At 40.3% G+C, this 19,691-nt stretch overlaps 1 protein-coding gene across 4 annotated transcripts in view; it reads left to right on the top strand.

Moving 5' to 3' along the window:
* Positions 1 to 9,989, top strand: part of sik3 (SIK family kinase 3) — a 198,055-nt gene extending 188,066 nt beyond the window's left edge. For 2 of the 4 annotated variants that reach the window (XM_078426579.1, XM_078426578.1), the window contains 4 exons: positions 3,941 to 4,086; positions 5,008 to 5,134; positions 6,780 to 6,978; positions 8,450 to 9,989. In XM_078426579.1, coding sequence (XP_078282705.1) covers positions 3,941 to 4,086; positions 5,008 to 5,134; positions 6,780 to 6,967 — 461 coding nt within the window. In that variant the 3' untranslated portion in view covers positions 6,968 to 6,978; positions 8,450 to 9,989. Of the gene's footprint in view, positions 1 to 3,940; positions 4,087 to 5,007; positions 5,135 to 5,828; positions 5,968 to 6,779; positions 6,979 to 8,449 lie in introns of those variants that run through there. The other 2 variants (XR_013549225.1, XM_078426580.1) reach the window with 2 other exon arrangements.
* Positions 9,990 to 19,691: the final 9,702 nt, after the last annotated feature.

Below are 19,691 nucleotides of genomic sequence, written 5' to 3'. Positions count from 1 at the left end.
CCTCACTCTTTAGTGGTCCTTGTCCTTGCGGGCAACTCCACATTCCTCAATCTCAACTCCACCTGTCTAACTCCATGGATGCCCAAGTCACAACCCTTAACCCTTCGCATTCTTCCACTCATCCCATGACTGTCTAAATCTAAGACAGTGATCCACTTCCAATCTCTTCCCTACCCTGCTAATCCTGGGCTTAGTCTAGACCCTTTAATCTGGACTAATCCTAGTCCCTTTATCTGTCATGCTCACCGTGATTCTCGCACTCCCAACTACTCAATTTTCCTCTCCCATTTCAACTTTGGCAGCTTCACAATCTTCTTCTTCACCCACCCCCAATCTTGCAGTATCCTTATGACGTGTGAAAAATCAAATAACTTCTTTCCAATGAAGCGTTAAAGATCAAAACTGCACCATTGGATCAATAAGAATCTCAGATGACGATCATCTTAGAATTGTTAGTGATCTATGCACTACAAATGGCATTCAGGTATTAAAGTCATCCTAATTGTACAGAAATTATTTTACAGAAAGCAATTCAATTTTATTTTATTCAAAACCACTGTTGAAGCAACGATTGCCATTGATTCTAAAAATACTATCCCGATAATGTCAACCACAGGTGTGTCAGAGAGACTGGTGTGCCTTTTTTCATCTTTAACAAACATGTTATAGATATAGGATGATTTTTTTTCTGTTTGCTCCTTAATGAAGAATTTCATTCCCTTTCCAATCTGAACGTAGTTTCTCACTTATTTTGCATTCTATGCATTGACAATTGGTGAATATCCCAACCTTTAGGTCTAACTTTGCCACGGTGAAAACGGTCTAGCATTTAAACAGCTGATAATTGCTATTACATGGTTTTGATTCAATAAGTTGTGACAAGTGATTGCTCTTTAAAATTTGTCCTATTTAGTCACTGATATTAAGTGTGGGCCTCTCCCATAAAAACGTAAATTCCACAAAAATGAAGGCATTGCTGCTAATTACAGTATTAAAATCAGTATATTTGCTGACAACATGAAAATGGGTGGAAGGGCAAGTTGTGATGAAGATATTGTGACTTGGCAGTGGGAAATAGATAGATTGACTGGGTGATAATCTGGCAAATGGAGGTTAATGTGGGAAAGTGTGAGGTCATGTTCTTCAGTAAGTGGAATCAAAAGGCAGATTATTATCTAAATGGAAAATTATTTCAGAGAGACTAGTACTTCTGCATGAATCACAGAAAGTTATCATGAAACTTTTCGAGGATGTAACTAGTAGTTTTCGAGGATGTAACTAGTAGAGTGGATAACGGAGAACCAGTCGATGTGTTATATCTGGACTTTCAGAAGGCCTTCGACAAGGTCCCACATAGGAGATTGGTGTACAAACTTAAAGCACACGGTATTGAGGGTTCAGTTTTGAGGTGGATAGAAAATTGGTTGGCGGACAGGAAGCAAAGAGTAGGAATAAACGGGTCCTTTTCGGAATGGCAGGCAGTGACTAGTGGGGTACCGCAAGGCTCAGTGCTGGGACCCCAGTTATTTACAGTGTATATTAATGATTTGGACGAGGGAATTGAATGCAACATCTCTAAGTTTGCGGATGACACGAAGCTGGGTGGCAGTGTTAGCTGCGAGGAGGATGCTAGGAGGCTGCAGAGTGACTTGGATAGATTAGGCGAGTGGGCAAATGCATGGCAGATGCAATATAATGTGGATAAATGTGAGGTTATCCACTTTGGCGGCAAGAACAGGAAAGCAGAGTATTACCTGAATGGTGACCGATTGGGAGAAGGGGAGATGCAACGTGATCTGGGTGTCATGGTGCACCAGTCATTGAAAGCAAGCATGCAGGTGCAGCAGGCAGTGAAGAAAGCGAATGGTATGTTGGCATTCATAGCAAGAGGATTTGAGTTTAGGAGCAGGGAGGTTCTGCTGCAGTTGTATAGGGCCTTGGTGAGACCGCACCTGGAGTATTGTGTGCAGTTTTGGTCTCCTAACCTGAGGAAAGACGTTCTTGCCTTAGAGGGAGTACAGAGAAGGTTCATCAGATTAATCCCTGGGATGGCGGGACTTGCATATGAGGAAAGACTGGATAGATTGGGCTTGTACTCGCTGGAATTTAGAAGACTGAGAGGGGATCTTATAGAAACATATAAAATTCTTAAGGGGTTGGAGAGGCTAGATGCGGGAAGATTGTTCCCGATGTTGGGGGAGTCCAGAACCAGGGGTCACAGCTTAAGGATAAGGGGGAAGTCTTTTAGGACCGAGATGAGAAAACATTTCTTCACACAGAGAGTGGTGAGTCTGTGGAATTCTCTGCCACAGAAGGTAGTTGAGGCCAGTTCATTGGCTATATTTAAGAGGGAGTTTGCTAAAGGGATCAGGGGGTATGGAGAGAAGGCAGGTACAGGCTACTGAGCTGGATGATCAGCCATGATCATATTGAATGGCGGTGCAGGCTCGAAGGGCCGAATGGCCTACTCCTGCACCTATTTTCTATGTTTCTATGTTTCTATGAAAGTTAAAAAGTTAAATAGTATATTGGCCATCATTTCAAAGGTGTTGGAGTTTAGAAACAGAAAAGCTTTGTTACAATTTTATAGGGCATTGGTGATGCCACACCTAAAGTACAGCACACAGTTTTGGTCCCCCTTACCTAAGAAAGGATGCAGTCGCATTGAAATTAATCTAAAGGAGATTTACCAGGCTAATTTCTGGAATGAGAGTATTGTCCTATTAAGAGAGGTTAAAGAGGTTGGGTTTGAATTCTTAAATTTTTTTAAAATAGGGATGATCTTAATGAAACAAATAAGATTTTAAGAAGGCATGAGAAGATAGACACACAGTGCTGGAGTAACTCAGCGGGTCAGGCAGCATCTCTGGAGAAAAGGGATAGATGACGTTTCGGGTCGAGACCCTTCAGACTCTTCTGGAGGTATAACAGGTTAGATGTTTGGATGTTCTCATTCGTGGGGAATCTCGAACTAGAGGCTGTTTCAAGATAAGGGGCTGGTCATTTAAAATTGATGCAGAAGTTTCTTATCGCAGAGGGTGGTGAATCTCTGGAATTCTCTGTGAATGAGGATTATGGGGCTGTCGGGTGCCAAGGAGGAGTTGAGCCCTGGGTGGGTCAGCCATGGTCTCATTAAATGGCAAGACTGGCTTTTGTTCCTTGAGGTCTTTCTTTTGTTCTCGTTTTGGTTTATATTATTCAAAGTGCGATCAAATCAGCTATGAGGAGTACCAGGAAACAATGCGTGGTCAGCCATTGGATGTTGTTATGTGACAAAAGACACTAATGGAGAAGAGATGGTGGATCGAGAAAGTGCTACAAAATCCTGAACAGTACCATGATAAATAAAAATAATTGCAGTTTGATTCAAGTCGTCTACAGTTTATAAACACCCAACTTAAGTGCGGCCTGTACCTACGATCGAGAGTTTGAGAGGATGTATTTGCTTGCTGCTGTGCGATTGCGGACATCTATTCTTGATACCAACTGCAACTTTGCCACATTGAACTCAGGAGGTATACATTCTAGTTAATGCCCTGATGTCCATTTTGTGAATTCTATCTGGAGACTCGCTATCCTGGCCAGCCACAATGCCTTTAAAAACCAGCATTTGACAGCATTTAAAACTTAGTCTGCAGTAAAATCTTCAAAAGAACATTATTTGCCCAAGATAGGCTTGTTTGTATTAGTTTTAGTATTAAGAATGGCAAAATGCGATTTAAAATCCTTCTCCATATTATCTATTCCTATGGGACAAACTACCTCTGCAGGCATCTTCTGCTGTGTGGGAACGCAGTTTGTGCCTGTATTTCCAACTTAGAACTGTTCAGTTACAAAACAGTGCTCAGGAAGGGAACCTAATTGTAACTCGAGGAGACCCTGTAAAGTATAACGGATGATGTGCTAGCACTGAAACTAAAAAAACTCTTGCTTATTCCAGAGTCCATGACAGGGGATCGAATGGATGGAAGGGCTCCTATGCAGCCGATGGAAGTAAATGATCACAATGGAGTTGGTTACACGACAAGACAGTCAACAAGAACCCTCCAAAGGCATCACACCATTCAGAACAGTGAAGATGCTTATGTATGTGTAGATATTTAATTCTCTTCCATTGTTAACTATTAAATGGACAATTATTCACCAGATTTATAATGTAACAGAGAAGTTCTGAACAAAATGATGTACGTGCTTCAATATTAAATTCTTTAGTTTAATGCATTTCACATAAAATATTTTTAAACATATTAATCAGAAACAATGGTGCTTTTTAAATTTTGACCCAGCAAACAACTTATATGACTTATTGACTTATATGAAAAGGAATCACCAAAGAATTAAATATACTTAAGTTTTCACTGTGGTCCTCAAAACATTAACAAAATCTTCATCTAAAACCCTTAAACCTGTGCACTCTGGCATGCGTTCCATTGGGATGTTGTTTAAATAGCAGTGGTTCAAAACTGCTAGAGAAGTAACTACTTTCATTTGAAACATTGAAGATTTCCAGGCCGGGTAATTCATGTGGCGTCACCAACATTCGCAGTTTTAAAAAAATGTGAAATTTATAATTTGTAAAGTATAGTGGGCAGCACAGTGGTGCAGCTGATAGAGCTGCTGGATCACAGTGCCAGTGTGCCGGGTTTGATCCGGGCCTCAGGTACTGTCTATGTTCTCGCTATGAATGCGTGGGATTTCTCTGGTAACTTGGGTTCCTTCCCCCCCCCCCCCCCCCCCCCGCATCCTAAAGATGTGCGGGTTAGTGGGTTAATTGGCCTCTTTAAATTGCTCCTAGTGTGTAGGGAGTGGATGAGAAAGTGGGATAACACAAAGCTATTGTGAACAGGTGATTGATGGTCAGCATGGACTCAGTGGGTCGAAGGGCATGTTTCCATGCTGTATCTCTAAACTAAACTAAATTACTGATTATACTATTTATTCATTAATTTTACAGTTCCATTCTATATCTATTGCCAGAGTTAATTTTGCTTATCATTCATCTTGAAGGACCAGGCAGAACTGTCGGGGATGAGTTTATTAGCTGGAAAGGTGCTTAGCTCTGCTCGTATGTCAGATGTTCTTAGCCAGTCATCACTCACAGGGAGTCAACAGCTGCAGAACAGAGAGAGCGAAGGTGAGAACTGCTGCAATGTGCTAAACAGTGATTTTTAAATACAAGTTATGTTTTAAAATGCACATCTGCATTTAAGCCGGATCAACCTGTTTTTTTTAACTTTGAAATTGTATATGTGTGTTAATAATTACTTGAAATATTTTTAATCTAATGGAATAAGGAAGATGCAGTTCTCTGCACTCTGATTTTACTAAAGACAGAAGTTTTTGTTGCAGTGGCTTGAGTTGTATACCATGTAGTGTACAATCTATATTCACTGCATGGAAAGGAACTACAGATGCTGGTTTATACTGAAGATAGACGCAAAATGCTGGAGTAACTCAGCTGCCTGACCCACTGAGTTACCCCAGCATTTTGTGTTAATCTATATTCACTGTTCATCAGTGTGTTTGAGAGACTGATTTTCGGTGACAAACTCCATTCTTACAATTAATCCTTTGCTCCAACTACAAAAAGGATTTGGTGGCAATTCAGTCCATGGTGTTATTTAATTTATTAGCAGGGTGATTATGATTTATATTAATAAAATAATTTAGCTTAAAACTGGATATAATCACAGTGAATTTTCAATTCTATTTTTTAAAGTGATTTTTGAAATGCAGAGTATCCTGAAATTAAATCACATTAGTACCATGCTCAGTTATCAAAGCAGTTGTGTGGGACTTTTATGAATAGAATATTTCTTCCCCTTTAGTGGTGTTCACATGTGAAGAGTCCTATCTAGAATGAAGACAAAGTGAGTGCAATGGCCAAGAATTTTAGATCTTGTCCGAAATATTGCGAGGAGATGCCTCTCTGTACGAAAAGAGATATAACCAGAAGGCAAGGTGTGGGTGAGCCATACTACTTGCCTTGTGGCAGTTACTTCATCACTGTTATTGGCTGGTGATCGACATTCTCTGCTTGATAGCTGTCTGCAACAGTGGCACAGCTGTACAGTTGCTGCTTCACAGCCCTAGAGACCTGGGTCAGATCCGGACTTCGGGTGCTGTCTGTGTGGAGTTTGCATCCCCCCCCCCCGTGACCGCATGGGTTTCCATTGGATACTCCTGTTTCCTCCCACATCCTAAAGACGTGCAGGTTTGTAGGTTAATTGGTGGCTGTAAAATGCAGGGAGTGGATGGGAAAGTGGGGTAACATAGAACTAGGGTGAACAGCTGAACCATGGTCAGTGTGGACTCATTGGTCCAAGGGGCTTGTTTCCATGCTGTATCTCTAAACTAAACTAAACTAAACACTGACATGAAACAAAGTAATAAGCCTCCCTCTATCCCAAAATGGCAGTTGAAAGTCAAAAGAAGCAGGTCATTCCCCTCTCATCTTAAACTCATGTTATGTAGTTTAGATTCTCCTACCCTGGGGACGAGACTTCAGCTCTTTGCCTTATTTATGCCCTTTATGATTTTATAAACCTTCATAACGTCATCCCTCAGCCTCCTATGCATCAGGGAAAAAGACCCACTCTATCCAACCTTTCATTATAACTCAAGACCCAGTAACATCCGTGTAAACGTTTTTGCACTCTTTCCAGTTTAAAGTCATCCTTCCTACAGCAGGGCAGCCAGCTATGTACTATGAACTTTGTACACCCATGAAGGTTTGAATTAAAATAACAATCTCTTTGATGCTTATTTGCTTTTGGTAGCGCACGATGGGAGTTCGCAGAGTTCTGCTGATCTAAATCCAGGGGAGGGCTCTCATTCAAGCAGTTCCTGCTACCCTGCCAAATGCATCACTGACATCCTCAAAGAACTGAATCCACCATTTGACAACAAACTGCGTCCCTACAAACATCCTGATTTGGGCTTTGGAATGGAGCAAGCAGGAGTGTAGCGGATAGAGTGGTGAGCTGCAATGTTGTTCTGAGGATTTTGTGTGTGTGAGGAGTGGGGGGTGGGGTGGGGGGGGGCATTATGTCATTAATTTTTAAAAAGCAGAAATGGTAGAAATACTCAGCAAGCCAGGCCTCACCAGAGAAGAGTTAATACTTCAAGACCTTTCATCAACAGTGCCATATTTTGAAATTTTATCTTTGTTGAAGTAATAAAAAGTGTTTTTTTAAATATTGGCATCTTAGTTGCCTGATAACAGCTGGGAAGAAACTGTCCCTGAATCTAGAGGTATGCATTTGCAACTTTCTGTACCTCTTGCCTGATTGGAGTGGGGAGTAGCACGAGTGACTGGGGGTGAGATTGGCCCCTGATTATGCTGGTGGCCTTGCCAAGGCAGCATGAAGTGTAGATGGAGTCCATGGAAGAGAGGTTGGACTGCATCATGGTCTGGGCTACATCCGCGGCCCTCTGCAATTTCTTGCAGACTTGGATGCAGCTGTTCCCAAGCCATAAGCACATCTGTAGAAGTTAGTGAGGGTTGTTAGAAACATGTCAAACATCCTAAGCCTTTTAAGAAAGTAGAGGCATTGGAGTTCTTTCTTTGCCATTGCTTTGATGTGGCTGGTCCAGGGCAAATTGCTGGTGATATATACTCATAAGAACTTGAAGCTTTCGGCCATCTCTGCTTTGGTATATCAATGGATACTGGGGTGTAGGAAAGAACTGCAGATGCTGGTTTAAATCAATAGACACAAAGTGCTGGAGTAACACAGTGGGACAGGCAGCATCTCTGGAGAGAAGGAATGGGCGACGTTTCGGGTCGAGACCCTCCTTCAGACTGATGTTGGGGGAGTGGGCGGGACAAAGATAGAATGTAGTTGGAGACAGTGGGAGAACTGGGAAGGGGAGGGGATGGAGAGAGAAGGAAAGCAAAGGCTATTTGAAGTTAGACTGGATACTGGGGTATGTGTACTGCTTCACTTTTTGAAGTCAATCACAATCTCCTTTGTCTTGCTGACATTGAGGGAGATGTTGTTTTGGCATCATTACAGATCTCAATCTCCATCCTGTACTGTTGAGTTGGATTGGTAATTGGCTGCACAATCATGAGTAGCCCTATAGAAGGGGGCTGAGAACACACCCTCGTGGGGCACCTGTGTTGAAGATATATACGTGTAGTGTTTATCTGCATATGTTTGTAGACAATCTTCAGTCAAAGTCAATTTTAATCTTGCCATGTCCACTGCTAGGCACTGCTCCACTGAAGTTCTTTTCTGTTTATTATTTTCCTAATACTAACCCAGTGCTGCTTAAATTAAGACTATTGGCAACTTTACACTGATGGGAATTAAAATTAGTTCTTTGCAGCTGTATTGGGTTCAGCTCACAAACTAGTTAGAATACAAACTAGTTATAAAGTTAAAACACGTTTTCATTCATTCATCACATCAAGCTAATCATATGTACTTTTGTTCTTCTGCAGACAAATATGTTCAACTTTGAGGTGAAAGATCCATTTTGCCAACAGTATCTATCAGCATCGCGCCCAAACTTCATTGTATTTCTTTCCAGCACAATATCGTGACTCGTCCGCTGTCAGTTGAGTGGTTGCGCTACTTGCCACACCTGTCAGTACCAGTCATGTGGAGAAGAGAAGACTGAAGTTTTCAAGATTACAGAAGCGAAAGTGCAAACAGCCGTGGCTCCCAGGCAGTCTGATATGTCAAGCCCTCTCCTGACCTTAGCCTGCGAAACAAAGAACCCAAGCCCTGTGATGTCACTTTATGCAGGGAGAGTAACTGAGTAGTTCAGTATGCGCCCTGACACCTAACTTACTCTGTTGAGCAATAAGACTGCTTGCTGTCCCTCTGGTACTCCTCCATTTTCAATTATTTTTGCCTAACAGTGGTGCAATATGCTTTGTTTTCATGTTTCTTTACCTGTGTTGATCACTGTGCTTTCTTTCTCTTGTTAATATCTGCGTCATTTACCAAAAAAAAGTGTACGGCCATTTCTTTTAAAGCAAGTTAGATTTTATGGTTTTTATTTCCCAGTCATGTAGAACCTGTTATGTTACTTTAAGATATGAATTAAATGAACTGTGTTAAAAGGAAATTGTCAAAATAGATGATTTTGTTATATTTGAATTGTAACTTGCACCTTTGTTAAAGTATTTTTCCCTTTTTATGGCATTGTAATTGTGACTTGTTTCCTTGTGCCAGGTGAAACTTGTTAATGTTAACCCTTTGAAATCTCACAGTGCGTATTATGTTTCTATGTCTTTTTTATATATATAAGACACCTAGAGCCTGCCAAAAAAAAGACCAGGTTTTGGGCCACTTTCTGAACTCTAAAAATTTATCAGAAAAAATAAATTTAGATTGAAAGATCTATCTGCTTCCAAAAGCATAAGAAGCAGGACTTTGAAAGGAATTTGCACGAATGGATATAGAGACTACAGCTAACCCAGTCAAGCAGTGTTGAACTGTGATTTTAGTAATCATGGTTTTTTTTTAAAACAAAAAATGTAGCTTGGGACAGAAAATTTTTAGACCTAATTGAAAATTAAAATATCAACCATTTATCTGCTTCTAAACTACATATCTGTCCAACTTTTGTCATTTGTAAATTTTTTTGTTACATTTATTTGATGAAAAAATGTCAAAAACTTGATATTCAGCTGTTTAACGGGAAGGTACCAAGAAAACACTGAAAGCTTTTAATGTATGTATCTTTTCTTTGTTTACATGACACTGTACTTATGGGAGAGTGAACTGCCAATTCAAGGAAAAAACTAAGAACAGAAATGCAGTGCCATCTCTCATCTGTAACACATTTTTAATGTTGCTTTGTATTGTAGTAATCAATACGCAGTATATGTTGAATGTATATTAATATACTTTGCTATTTCTGTTTCGGAAATGTTGAAAGTACTTTTTTCTTGTTTATGTTGGACAAAAGGTTCAGTGATCTAGTACATTGTGTGGGTCACTTGCAACTAGTAATTTAGTTGGAAAGTGGGATCATGACAAATAAAACATATGTAATTTGACTTGACAATTGTTATTATTTCGTTAGATTATCATCAACATTGTTTTTTGAGTTTATAATCACATTACACATCATAATACATTTATGATATTTCTAGTACAAGTACACTGGGCCAAAATACGTTACTTGTTCTTAGCCTGTTTAATTGTGTTTTGGCAATGGGATACACATTTGATAGTTAATGATAAAAGTCTGTCCACACATTAAAGCATTTGACGCTGTGTCTGAGATGCTAGTGGTCTAATTTGTAATATGTTAATGTCCATTTATATTAATCCACAATATTAGATTAAGAATTTGAAACGTATCCAAACCACAAATGCTTGTGATAGTTTGAGTGTTTTGTTGCCGTGACATTTTTTTAAATCAGGATGTATTTAAAAGTTCCTGGACCAAGGAACAACTTGAATCATAGAATACCTTAGAACACTGAACACTTACATAATCTCTTGTAACTTGTTTCCTTTCTCCTCCATTTTAGCTCCTTCATTATTCTGTGAAGTTTCAAGATGGTCTAATTTATTATGCCATTGTCAGATTAGACTGTGCAGGTTTAAAATACAATTATTAGGTGCAAGTATCTGCACACAAAGAAGTGTCCAGTAAATGTAACAAATATAGTCATCCATATTGCTTTAAATATCCAGAACTCTGTTATGAGTTTCAAGTTATTAACCCTGCTATTTTTTTTTGTGTCTATGTTGGGGTTTCTGTATTCTCTGTGTGACTGCATGGTTTCCTTCAGGTGTTCCAGTTTCCTCCCACATCTCATGTAGATTTGTGGGTTAATTGGTCACTACAAATCATGGGTGAATTTAGGAGGAACGTTGATGAGAATGTGGGGAGAACAATTGGAGTAAGTATAAATGGGTTCTTGATGGTCAGCAAAGACTTTGTGGCAGAATGGCTTGTTTCCATGCAGTAAACTTCCAAGACTTTTTTTAAAAACTTCAACCATGAACCCGAATTTTGTGTGGATGTATAATAATGTTGAATTGAATTTGTACAGTTATTAGAATGAATTATATCAATTGTGAGACATGCAATTGTTTTCCATGTTTAAGGCTTAAATATAATTGGTCATGTTTAGCAGTGCCCACTTCCATATTATTAGATTATTTGTCCAGCATTTAGCACTGTATGGACAGAAATGGTGAGAAGACCAAAACCATTGTTTACGATCTTTCCAGAAACACTGCTCCCTTACTTTTATTTCTAGCCTTAAGCTTCAACCAAAGTGTCAGTTACTGAGATGACCCATGTTGGACTCTGTGAAATCCCTTAGCTCTAACATTACCTTAGGTCATCTGCAGTTGAAACCTTCCACCATTGCACTGTAACCTTGACTATTCTGATGCATTTCTGGCAGCCTCTTCTCATCTGCCCTATATTTTATGGTCTATTATGGAGAAACAGAAATATAGTTATGGGTGAGTCCAGTCTTGCATTGTACTTGCTTCATAATGTCCATAAATGCTTTGATCAGAGAAACATTTTTCACTTATAGTACTCTCTTCCAAATTCATCCACCAAATTCCATTGATATCTTTGGTAAAGTTAGCATTGATTTGAATTCTTGAAAAATACTTTGACGTGTGCCATAAAATTAAAAATGCATAAAGTATATTTAAATTTTAAGAAACATATGGAGGTATTGTGTGAAGGCAAATCTTTCTCATTTTTCTTTGGAATAAATTATAATTATTTTAATGGCGATAGAAATGAAAGTAGAAAGCGTAACAACAAGCTGCCTACTTTTAAAATTGGGTTTTGAATAATCTGCGAAACCACATTTAATGACCTTTCTTTACTCTTGAAAAGTTCAGGTGATTTGCTATCCTGAATGAGTGCTCACTATAGTTCCTAAATCACTTAAGAAATTGAAAGTTTTAGAATGAGCAAATGACAAAGGTCTGAACAAGTAGTGATCACATTACTTCAAGATGCTGGTGAGTTAGTCAGCTTATAAGGTTCCAGCTCAGAGACATATTGGATCCATTCATAAAATGTGTAATGGTGAAATTGATCTTGCAAAAATGTTTGGGTTGTGAGTTCCATATTGGAGGCATACCCTTGTTAATACTTGGCTATAGTTCAAATAGTCCTGTGTATTTTTATATCTCATGCCTTCTGATATTCCCTCCACCCAACTGCCTTTCTGTTGCAAACCCAGCTGCAGAATCTTTGCTCTGGGTTCTACTGGTCTCATTCCCATGAGATTATTATTCTTGTTTACCCATATAAAATTTGACCTCTCTGATCAATTTTTTACTCATTATTAACGACTGAGATTATGAAAACAACAAAGTGCTGGAGGAACAGGCAGGAAGGAGTGGACAAGCAGAGTTTCAGGTGATCAGAATACTGGAACTTCTCTCCCCTACTGGAATATTGTATACTCTCTTCCACTGTCGCCATGGGTCGGCACGCTGGTGCAGCGGGTAGAGCTGCTGCCTCACAGCGCCACAGAGACCCGGGTTCCATCCCGACTACGGGTGCTGTCTGTACGGAGTTTGTATGTTCTCCCCGTGACCTGCGTGGGTTTTCTCCGGGTGCTCCGGTTTCCTCCCACACTCCAAAGATGTGCAGGATTGTAGGTTAATTGGTTTGGTATAAGTGTAAATTGTCCCTAGTGTGTGTAGGATAGTGTTCGTGTGCGGGGATCGCTGGTCGGCACGGACCCAGTGTTTCCGCGCTGTATCTCTAACTAAACTGGAATTTAGAAGGATGAGAGGGGATCTTATCGAAACTTGTAAGATTATTAAGGGGTTGGACACGTTAGAGGCAGGAAACATATTCCCAATGTTGGGGGAGTCCAGAACAAGGGGCCACAGTTTAAGAATAAGGGGTCGGCCATTTGGAACGGAGATAAGGAAAAACGTTTTCAGTCAAAGAGTTGTAAATCTGTGGAATTCTCTGCCTCAGAAGGCAGTGGAGGCCAATTCTCTGAATGCATTCAAGAGAGAGCTAGATAGAGCTCTGAAGGATAGCGGTGTCAGGGGGTATGGGGAGAAGGCAGGAACGGGGTACTGATTGAGAATGATCAGCCATGATCACATTGAATGGCGGTGCTGGCTCGAAGGGCCGAATGGCCTCCTCCAGCATCTATTGTCTATTGTCTATTGTCTACTTTCTCCCCTCTTTCTCCAGCTTTCTCTCCCTACTCCAATTAGTCTACAACTGTGTACTCTGAGGGAAATATGACTCTATGAACCTAAGTTTTTAGACTTTTAACATGGTCTGCCCATTCCCTCCATGGATGCTGCCTAACCAGATTAGTTCCTCCAGCACTTTGTATTTTTTGCGACAAGATTCCAGCATCTGCCATCTCTTGTGTCTTTTTGACTGAGAACATTCCTGAAATGGAAGTGTGGTCAGATCTATTTGGAAAATGACACTATAGGTATTGCCACTCAACATAGATGTTTCCTAAAGCTAAAATAGGACTGCACTGCAGTGTATTTGTGGTCTTGTAACAGATTATGTAAAAGTCTTTGTACACAATCTTGAATGTTTTTCATGCATTTTGATATGGATTAGATAATGGTGTGTAAGTGATTTTTAATTTGATATGTCAATTGTCAGGGCTTGCAAGAATCATGTTCATAATCCTCTCTGCAGCTACTTGTACTATAGATATATGCTGTGCATGTTGTAGTTTTAGGATTTCTTCAAATAGGAAAACTTTGAATGAGGCAGGGCTGTTAAGGATAGAAAATGGTTGCTCCCCACAAAGTATGCTGTTGATGAAAGTTTGTGGCTAAAGACTTGAATGTGGAGAAGGCGCACCGAAAACAAAATGCCCAATGTCAAGTCATGCTTGGTAGATATCAGCTGGCTGTATGTCCGAATCCTAGGTATTTGAAAATAAAAGCTGGCTTTCAATAACAAAAATGCTGATTTATTTAAATAAACTGGAACAAAAAGACTGAAGGTAATTTATAGAAAACTGTGTTTCAAATGTTCAAAGATGTCCAGACTTTATTAGATCTTTTAAAAGTAGTTCTATACAATTGACAAGGTTGAAAATTACTGCGGCATCTAATCTTGTCCTGTACAGATTGATAATTGTTCTTAAACTGCTGATTTGACATGTTGGTTAACAACTGAGACAAGTAGCAGACTGATTGCATTGTTATAATAATGCTAACTATGTGCCAGTAAAATAAAAGTCAGTAATAAGAACCCAGTGAACTTGGTGCACTGTTCTCATTCCTCAGCTCCGGAAGCTAATTGCGCTCTGCAGCAAATTTCGATACTGATTTTGCAACATAAAACCTGATGCTCATGCAAAGTGGATAATAAGGTAGAGTGAAACAAGGTGATGCATAAGGCCAGCAGTAACACAATACACTGCTATCAGTGTTTCAGAAATGGGTGGCTGTATCCGCTGCTGTAGACTGTATACAGTCCAATCTTAATGTCCGGAGATTTTTTGCATTTGTTTAAATGTCTATCATTGGCAATTGCCTTGGAATAATTATTTGATCATTCATGGAAGGGTGTTGGAGCTTAAGAATGTATAAGAAAATAACTGCAGATGCTGGTACAAATCAAAGGTATTTATTCACAAAATGCTGGTGTAACTCAGCGGGTCAGGCAGCATCTCAGGAGAGAAGGAATGGGCGACATTTCGGGTCGAGGCCCTTCTTCAGACTGATGTCAGGGGGGAGGGACAAAGGAAGGATATAGGTGGAGACAGGAAGATAGAGGGAGATCTGGGAAGGGGGAGGGGAGGAAAGGTACAGAGGAACTATCTAAAGTTGGAGAAGTCGATGTTCATACCACTGGGCTGCAAGCTGCCCAGGCGAAATATGAGGTGCTGTTCCTCCAATTTCCGGTGGGCCTCACTATGGCACTGGAGGAGGCCCATGACAGAAAGGTCAGACTGGGAATGGGAGGGGGAGTTGAAGTGCTCAGCCACTGGAAGATCAGATTGGTTAACGCAGACCGAGCGCAGGTGTTGAGCGAAGCGATCGCCGAGCCTGCGTTTGGTTTCGCCGATGTAAATAAGTTGACACCTGGAGCATCGGATACAATAGACGAGGTTGGAGGAGGTACAGGTGAACCTCTGTCTCACCTGGAAAGACTGTTTGGGTCCTTGGATGGAGTTGAGGGGGGAGGTAAAGGGACAGGTGTTGCATCTCGTGCGGTTGCAGGGGAAAGTGCCCGGGGATGGGGTGGTTTGGGTAGGAAGGGACGAGTGGACCAGGGAGTTACGGAGGGAACGGTCTCTGCGGAACGTAGAAAGGGGAGGGGATGGGAAGATATGGCCAGTGGTGGGGTCCCGTTGTAGGTGACGGAAATGTTGGCGGATGATTTGTTGGATACGCTGGCTGGTGGGGTGGAAGGTGAGAACGAGGGGGATTCTGTCCTTGTTACGAGTGGGGGGAGGGGGAGCAAGAGCGGAGCTGCGGGGTGTAGAAGAGACCCTAGTGAGAGCCTCATCTATAATGGAAGAGGGGAAGCCCCGTTTCCTGAAGTTTAAATAAACTTTAGATAGTTCCTCTGTCCCTCTCCTCCCCCTTCCCAGATCTCCCTCTATCTTCCTGTCTCCACCTATATCCTTCCTTTGTCCCGCCCCCCTGACGTCAGTCCGAAGAAGGGTCTCGACCCGAAACGTCGCCCATTCCTTCTCTCCTGAGATGCTGCCTGACCTGCTGAGTTACTCCAGCATTTTGTGAATAAATACCTTCGAGCTTAAGAATGTGATCATTTGTTTGCCTTTATTTAAGGTTAATGATTCAGTCCCTGAATTTCCTTGGGTCTTCTACTGCAATGATGCTGCAAATCAACAGGAGGCCAGTCGAAACCTTACTGAATGGATGAGGACTCCTTGCAGGAGTGTTCTGTTAGGCTTGAAATATAATTTTGTTGCGTGGTACTTGGAAGGTAAATTACCACAAGGTGTTGGAGTTAATAGCAGGAATATGGAGTGGATCTCCTTGGAGTCAGAATCAGCGAATCCAGTGTGCTAAATGAGTTGTGGTCTATGACCGAAGGTGGACCTTTAGGATCCATTCCATGAGTGGCCTTCACTGAACCCTTCAAGTACAAATATGAGAGTTTTGGGGGATTGGCACTCATTCTGAGTCAGCAAAGAAAGGAAGATTTGGAGAACACCAGGTGTCATTTTTTTGCAGCAGTGATGTACTTACAATAACTCGTTCCTCCCTTTTTCATGCTAATAGGTTATCTTCCAATTGATCTTGCATTCTAGTAGGCTCAGTGCTGTAAGGCATGAGTGGATGAGCTTGCTTTCCTCGTCGGGTCTCTTTTTCCAGGGTCATTTGTCTTCATGAATTTGAGGGAGCTGGTCAATGTACAACCACATTTTGCATTGACATTATGGATTAAACATTATCTTTCCAAATAGGACACGGGCAAATTAATAGATTTTGATGAGAGCAACAAGGAAAACAAAATTTTCTGGGTTCCTCTCTCTAATTACTATTGATAACTATTGGTGAATTTGCTGAAAGATTAGCTGTGATGGCTTGCAGGTTAAATATACCTTTGTATACAGGGGCTCTAATGAAGAAGCACAAGGATTCACACAATCCATTCTGATGTAATTGTGGGAAGAAATAATTGCTGGAAATGTTAGCATGGCTGGAACGAGTGAAATAGCAGATAATGCAGAAAAATACAGTTAAATGAACCCAATGTTATTTTGATAGGAGGAAGATCATTATGCACCATCTCTTGAAATGACCCTTCATGTGGTCAGTTGATCATTGCCCTACTCGTGTTTGTTGGACGTTGGGAACGTTGGCCATTGATTCCTGTACTTCCACATAAGTAAAGGTTTATAGTTCCTTTCTTTATCAGATGAGATAACTACTGAATGATATACACAGGATTCTTGGAATCTAGGCAGAGGAAAAGTACAGCAACTTCAATGGATATAGGCGAGAGATAGTTGATTTCACGAGTCACAATACTTTGACATTTTAAATGTCAGAAATTTTAAGATAGTATGCTTGAGAATAATATTTACAATGTAGTTAAGTGTCCTATTATAGAAATGTTGTTTATATTTTAACTATTCTTTAGGTATGTTGTTAAAGTACTTTAATTTGAAAAAATGTCTACTGAAAATTAAATTTCAGCTACAATTGTTCATGACCTGCACCGCGAGATGTGAAAATCTTCGTTTTAAAACTATTTTTATGATTTGAATTTCGTTAATCTAAAGGACTTTGGGGAGGGAGGTTATTTTTGTCTAATATTTTCAGATTATGTGGCATAAGATTAATGGCCATGTCCTACTGGTCTAATTATTTTATGAATCTCCTGTTTTTTTCAGCAATAAGGAGATTGGACTAGTGAACTCATACAGTACATTTTGCTTGGTTTAAGGATTTTATATTTCACTTGATTCATTTGATGCACTCTTAGAAGGTAAACCTGTAATCCAAGTTAACACTCCAGGGCTTTTTCTTGAGGAAATGCTGCAATTTCATTCAGAGGTGTTGGCCTTCAATTATTAAACCAAAGTCTTCTTGTCCGAGTAGTTGTTAGTAATAGTAGTAAATTAGTAATCTGGTATTCTAGCTTGCAGGTACTATCGGAATGTTTAAGAAACATTCGGAGAGGTACATGGATAGGATAGGCTTGGAGGGATGCAGGACAGAACGCCACAGGAGATCCTTCTTCCCTGTGGCTATCAAACTGTACAACAACTCCTTCTGAGATTGAGACTGATTCCCCCCCCCCCCCCCCATCTTTGCACATCCCCAATCCTTTCCACTTGTCACTTTAATTCCATGTTCCATGTATTTGAGGTTTTTATGACTGTTGGCAGATCAATTTCCCTCCTGGGATGAATAAAGTTCTATCGTATCGTATGTGGGCCAAACACAGGCAGATGGAACATGTAGATGGGGCATGTTGGTCAGTGTGGGCAAGTTGGGTTGAAGGGCCTGTTTCCATGCTCTACGACTCAAGTGAGGCATATGATCTTGTGGCACCTTTAGAATTAACTCAAGCATAGACTGCTTTGATCATTCATGTCCATACAGTTTAAGAGAGCTTGCAGTCGTGTTTGCATGTACAACATGTTCAAAGTGATTAACTTTACAAAAAACATTTTTAGACATTCCTCCGAGTTTTGATAATACTCCACCTCAATGTTGAGACTTAGTCTTGCTTTTTAAAAGGATTTTTTTTTGCGAACGAGCAGTGCAAGATACTGGGAAAACGTGTTTTAGGCTAATTATTGAATAAAATTAATTCAGAGAAAAATCCTAGTTATGATCAAGATTCACTTTCATATAATATGTGAGACCCCAAAAGATGATTAAAAAAAAATCCAACTTCTAGGTGAGGTCGTTTTTTAGTGAAATGTGTTGAATTAAACACGCTGGAAACTAGCTATTAAAATCCTGACCAAGTTTAAAGTTGTTTTTCACTTAATGATACGATCAAGGTTCAGTTTACTATCAATGAAAAATCGACTATTTATTTTATCTTCCTCCTCTTGCCCGCCTTTCTTTGACGTATTAACATTAATAATCTCTCATATCTCATGGAATGTTATCTCAGAGTCTGGATGTTGTTTGTTGGAAGGATATTTAGACTTTACTGTAAACTTCAGAGATACAGTGTGGAAACAAGCCATTAAGCCCATTGAGTTTGTGCCGACCAGTGATCACCCTATAAAACTCGCATTATCCTAACACTGGGGATAATTCACAATTTACAAAAGCCAATTAACCTACAAACCTGTACGTCTTTGAAGTGTGGGAGGAAACCGGAGCACCCATAGAAAATCCACGCGGTCACAGAGAGAACATACGAACTCCATACAGACAGCACCCGTAATTGGGATCCCAGGTCTCTGGCGCTGTGAGGCAGTGACTTCACCACTGCATCACTATGCTGCAATTTGGCTGCTTTACTTCGGTCTGAATTTCCCTATCCCAAACCAATACCTACAAAAGCAAAATTCTGCAGATGTTGTAAATCTATTTTTTTTTTAAATGCTGGAAATGCACAATGAGTCATGGAAGAATATATAGAAAGAAATAATGTTTTAGGTCAGTGGCCTCTCAACACAGGTGATGGACGGTCACTTGAAATGTTAGCTCTATTTCTCTGCAAATACTTCAAGGCTCGCTGGGGATATTTCCAGCATTATCATTTTGAATAAATAAATAATAGTGAACAGTTAAGATGGGTAGTGACAAATCTTAATTTTCCCCCAGCCTAGCAAGAGATGCTGAATGAAATTGTATTGGACTCACCACAATGAAACCTGAAACTTCTTTCGAACACCAGGCAACACATTTGATAACTGAGCTAGCATGGAGTTAAAGACCAAGTAATTCAATCCTTTTGTCCTTCATAAGCCTGCAGAGACTGAGTGTGTAATCTTGTTGATATGACAAAAATGTTCCATTCAGAAATTCTAAATGATTTTATTTCTTTACAGTGTCTAAGCCAGCAGCCATCATGAAGGCAGTTGTTCTGACCTTGTTACTCTTTATAACCACAGGTATGTGACTTAAATGATTGAAATAATGCAGAACTGTGTACAGGGGAAGAGAAAAGACATTATGGCCTTCCATCACAGTGAGGAGGGGGCTGGAGGAGACTCACTGTGATGGATGTTTCTTTTTTTGTGTGTTTTGTGTTGGTTGGGGTTGTGTAATTTGCTTATTTTATTGCTC

Source organism: Rhinoraja longicauda, chromosome 32 (assembly GCF_053455715.1).
Source record: "Rhinoraja longicauda isolate Sanriku21f chromosome 32, sRhiLon1.1, whole genome shotgun sequence".
Lineage (NCBI taxonomy): Eukaryota > Metazoa > Chordata > Chondrichthyes > Rajiformes > Arhynchobatidae > Rhinoraja > Rhinoraja longicauda.
Note: the sequence above shows the minus strand (reverse complement) of the source record. Positions and strands in the feature narration are given on the sequence as shown.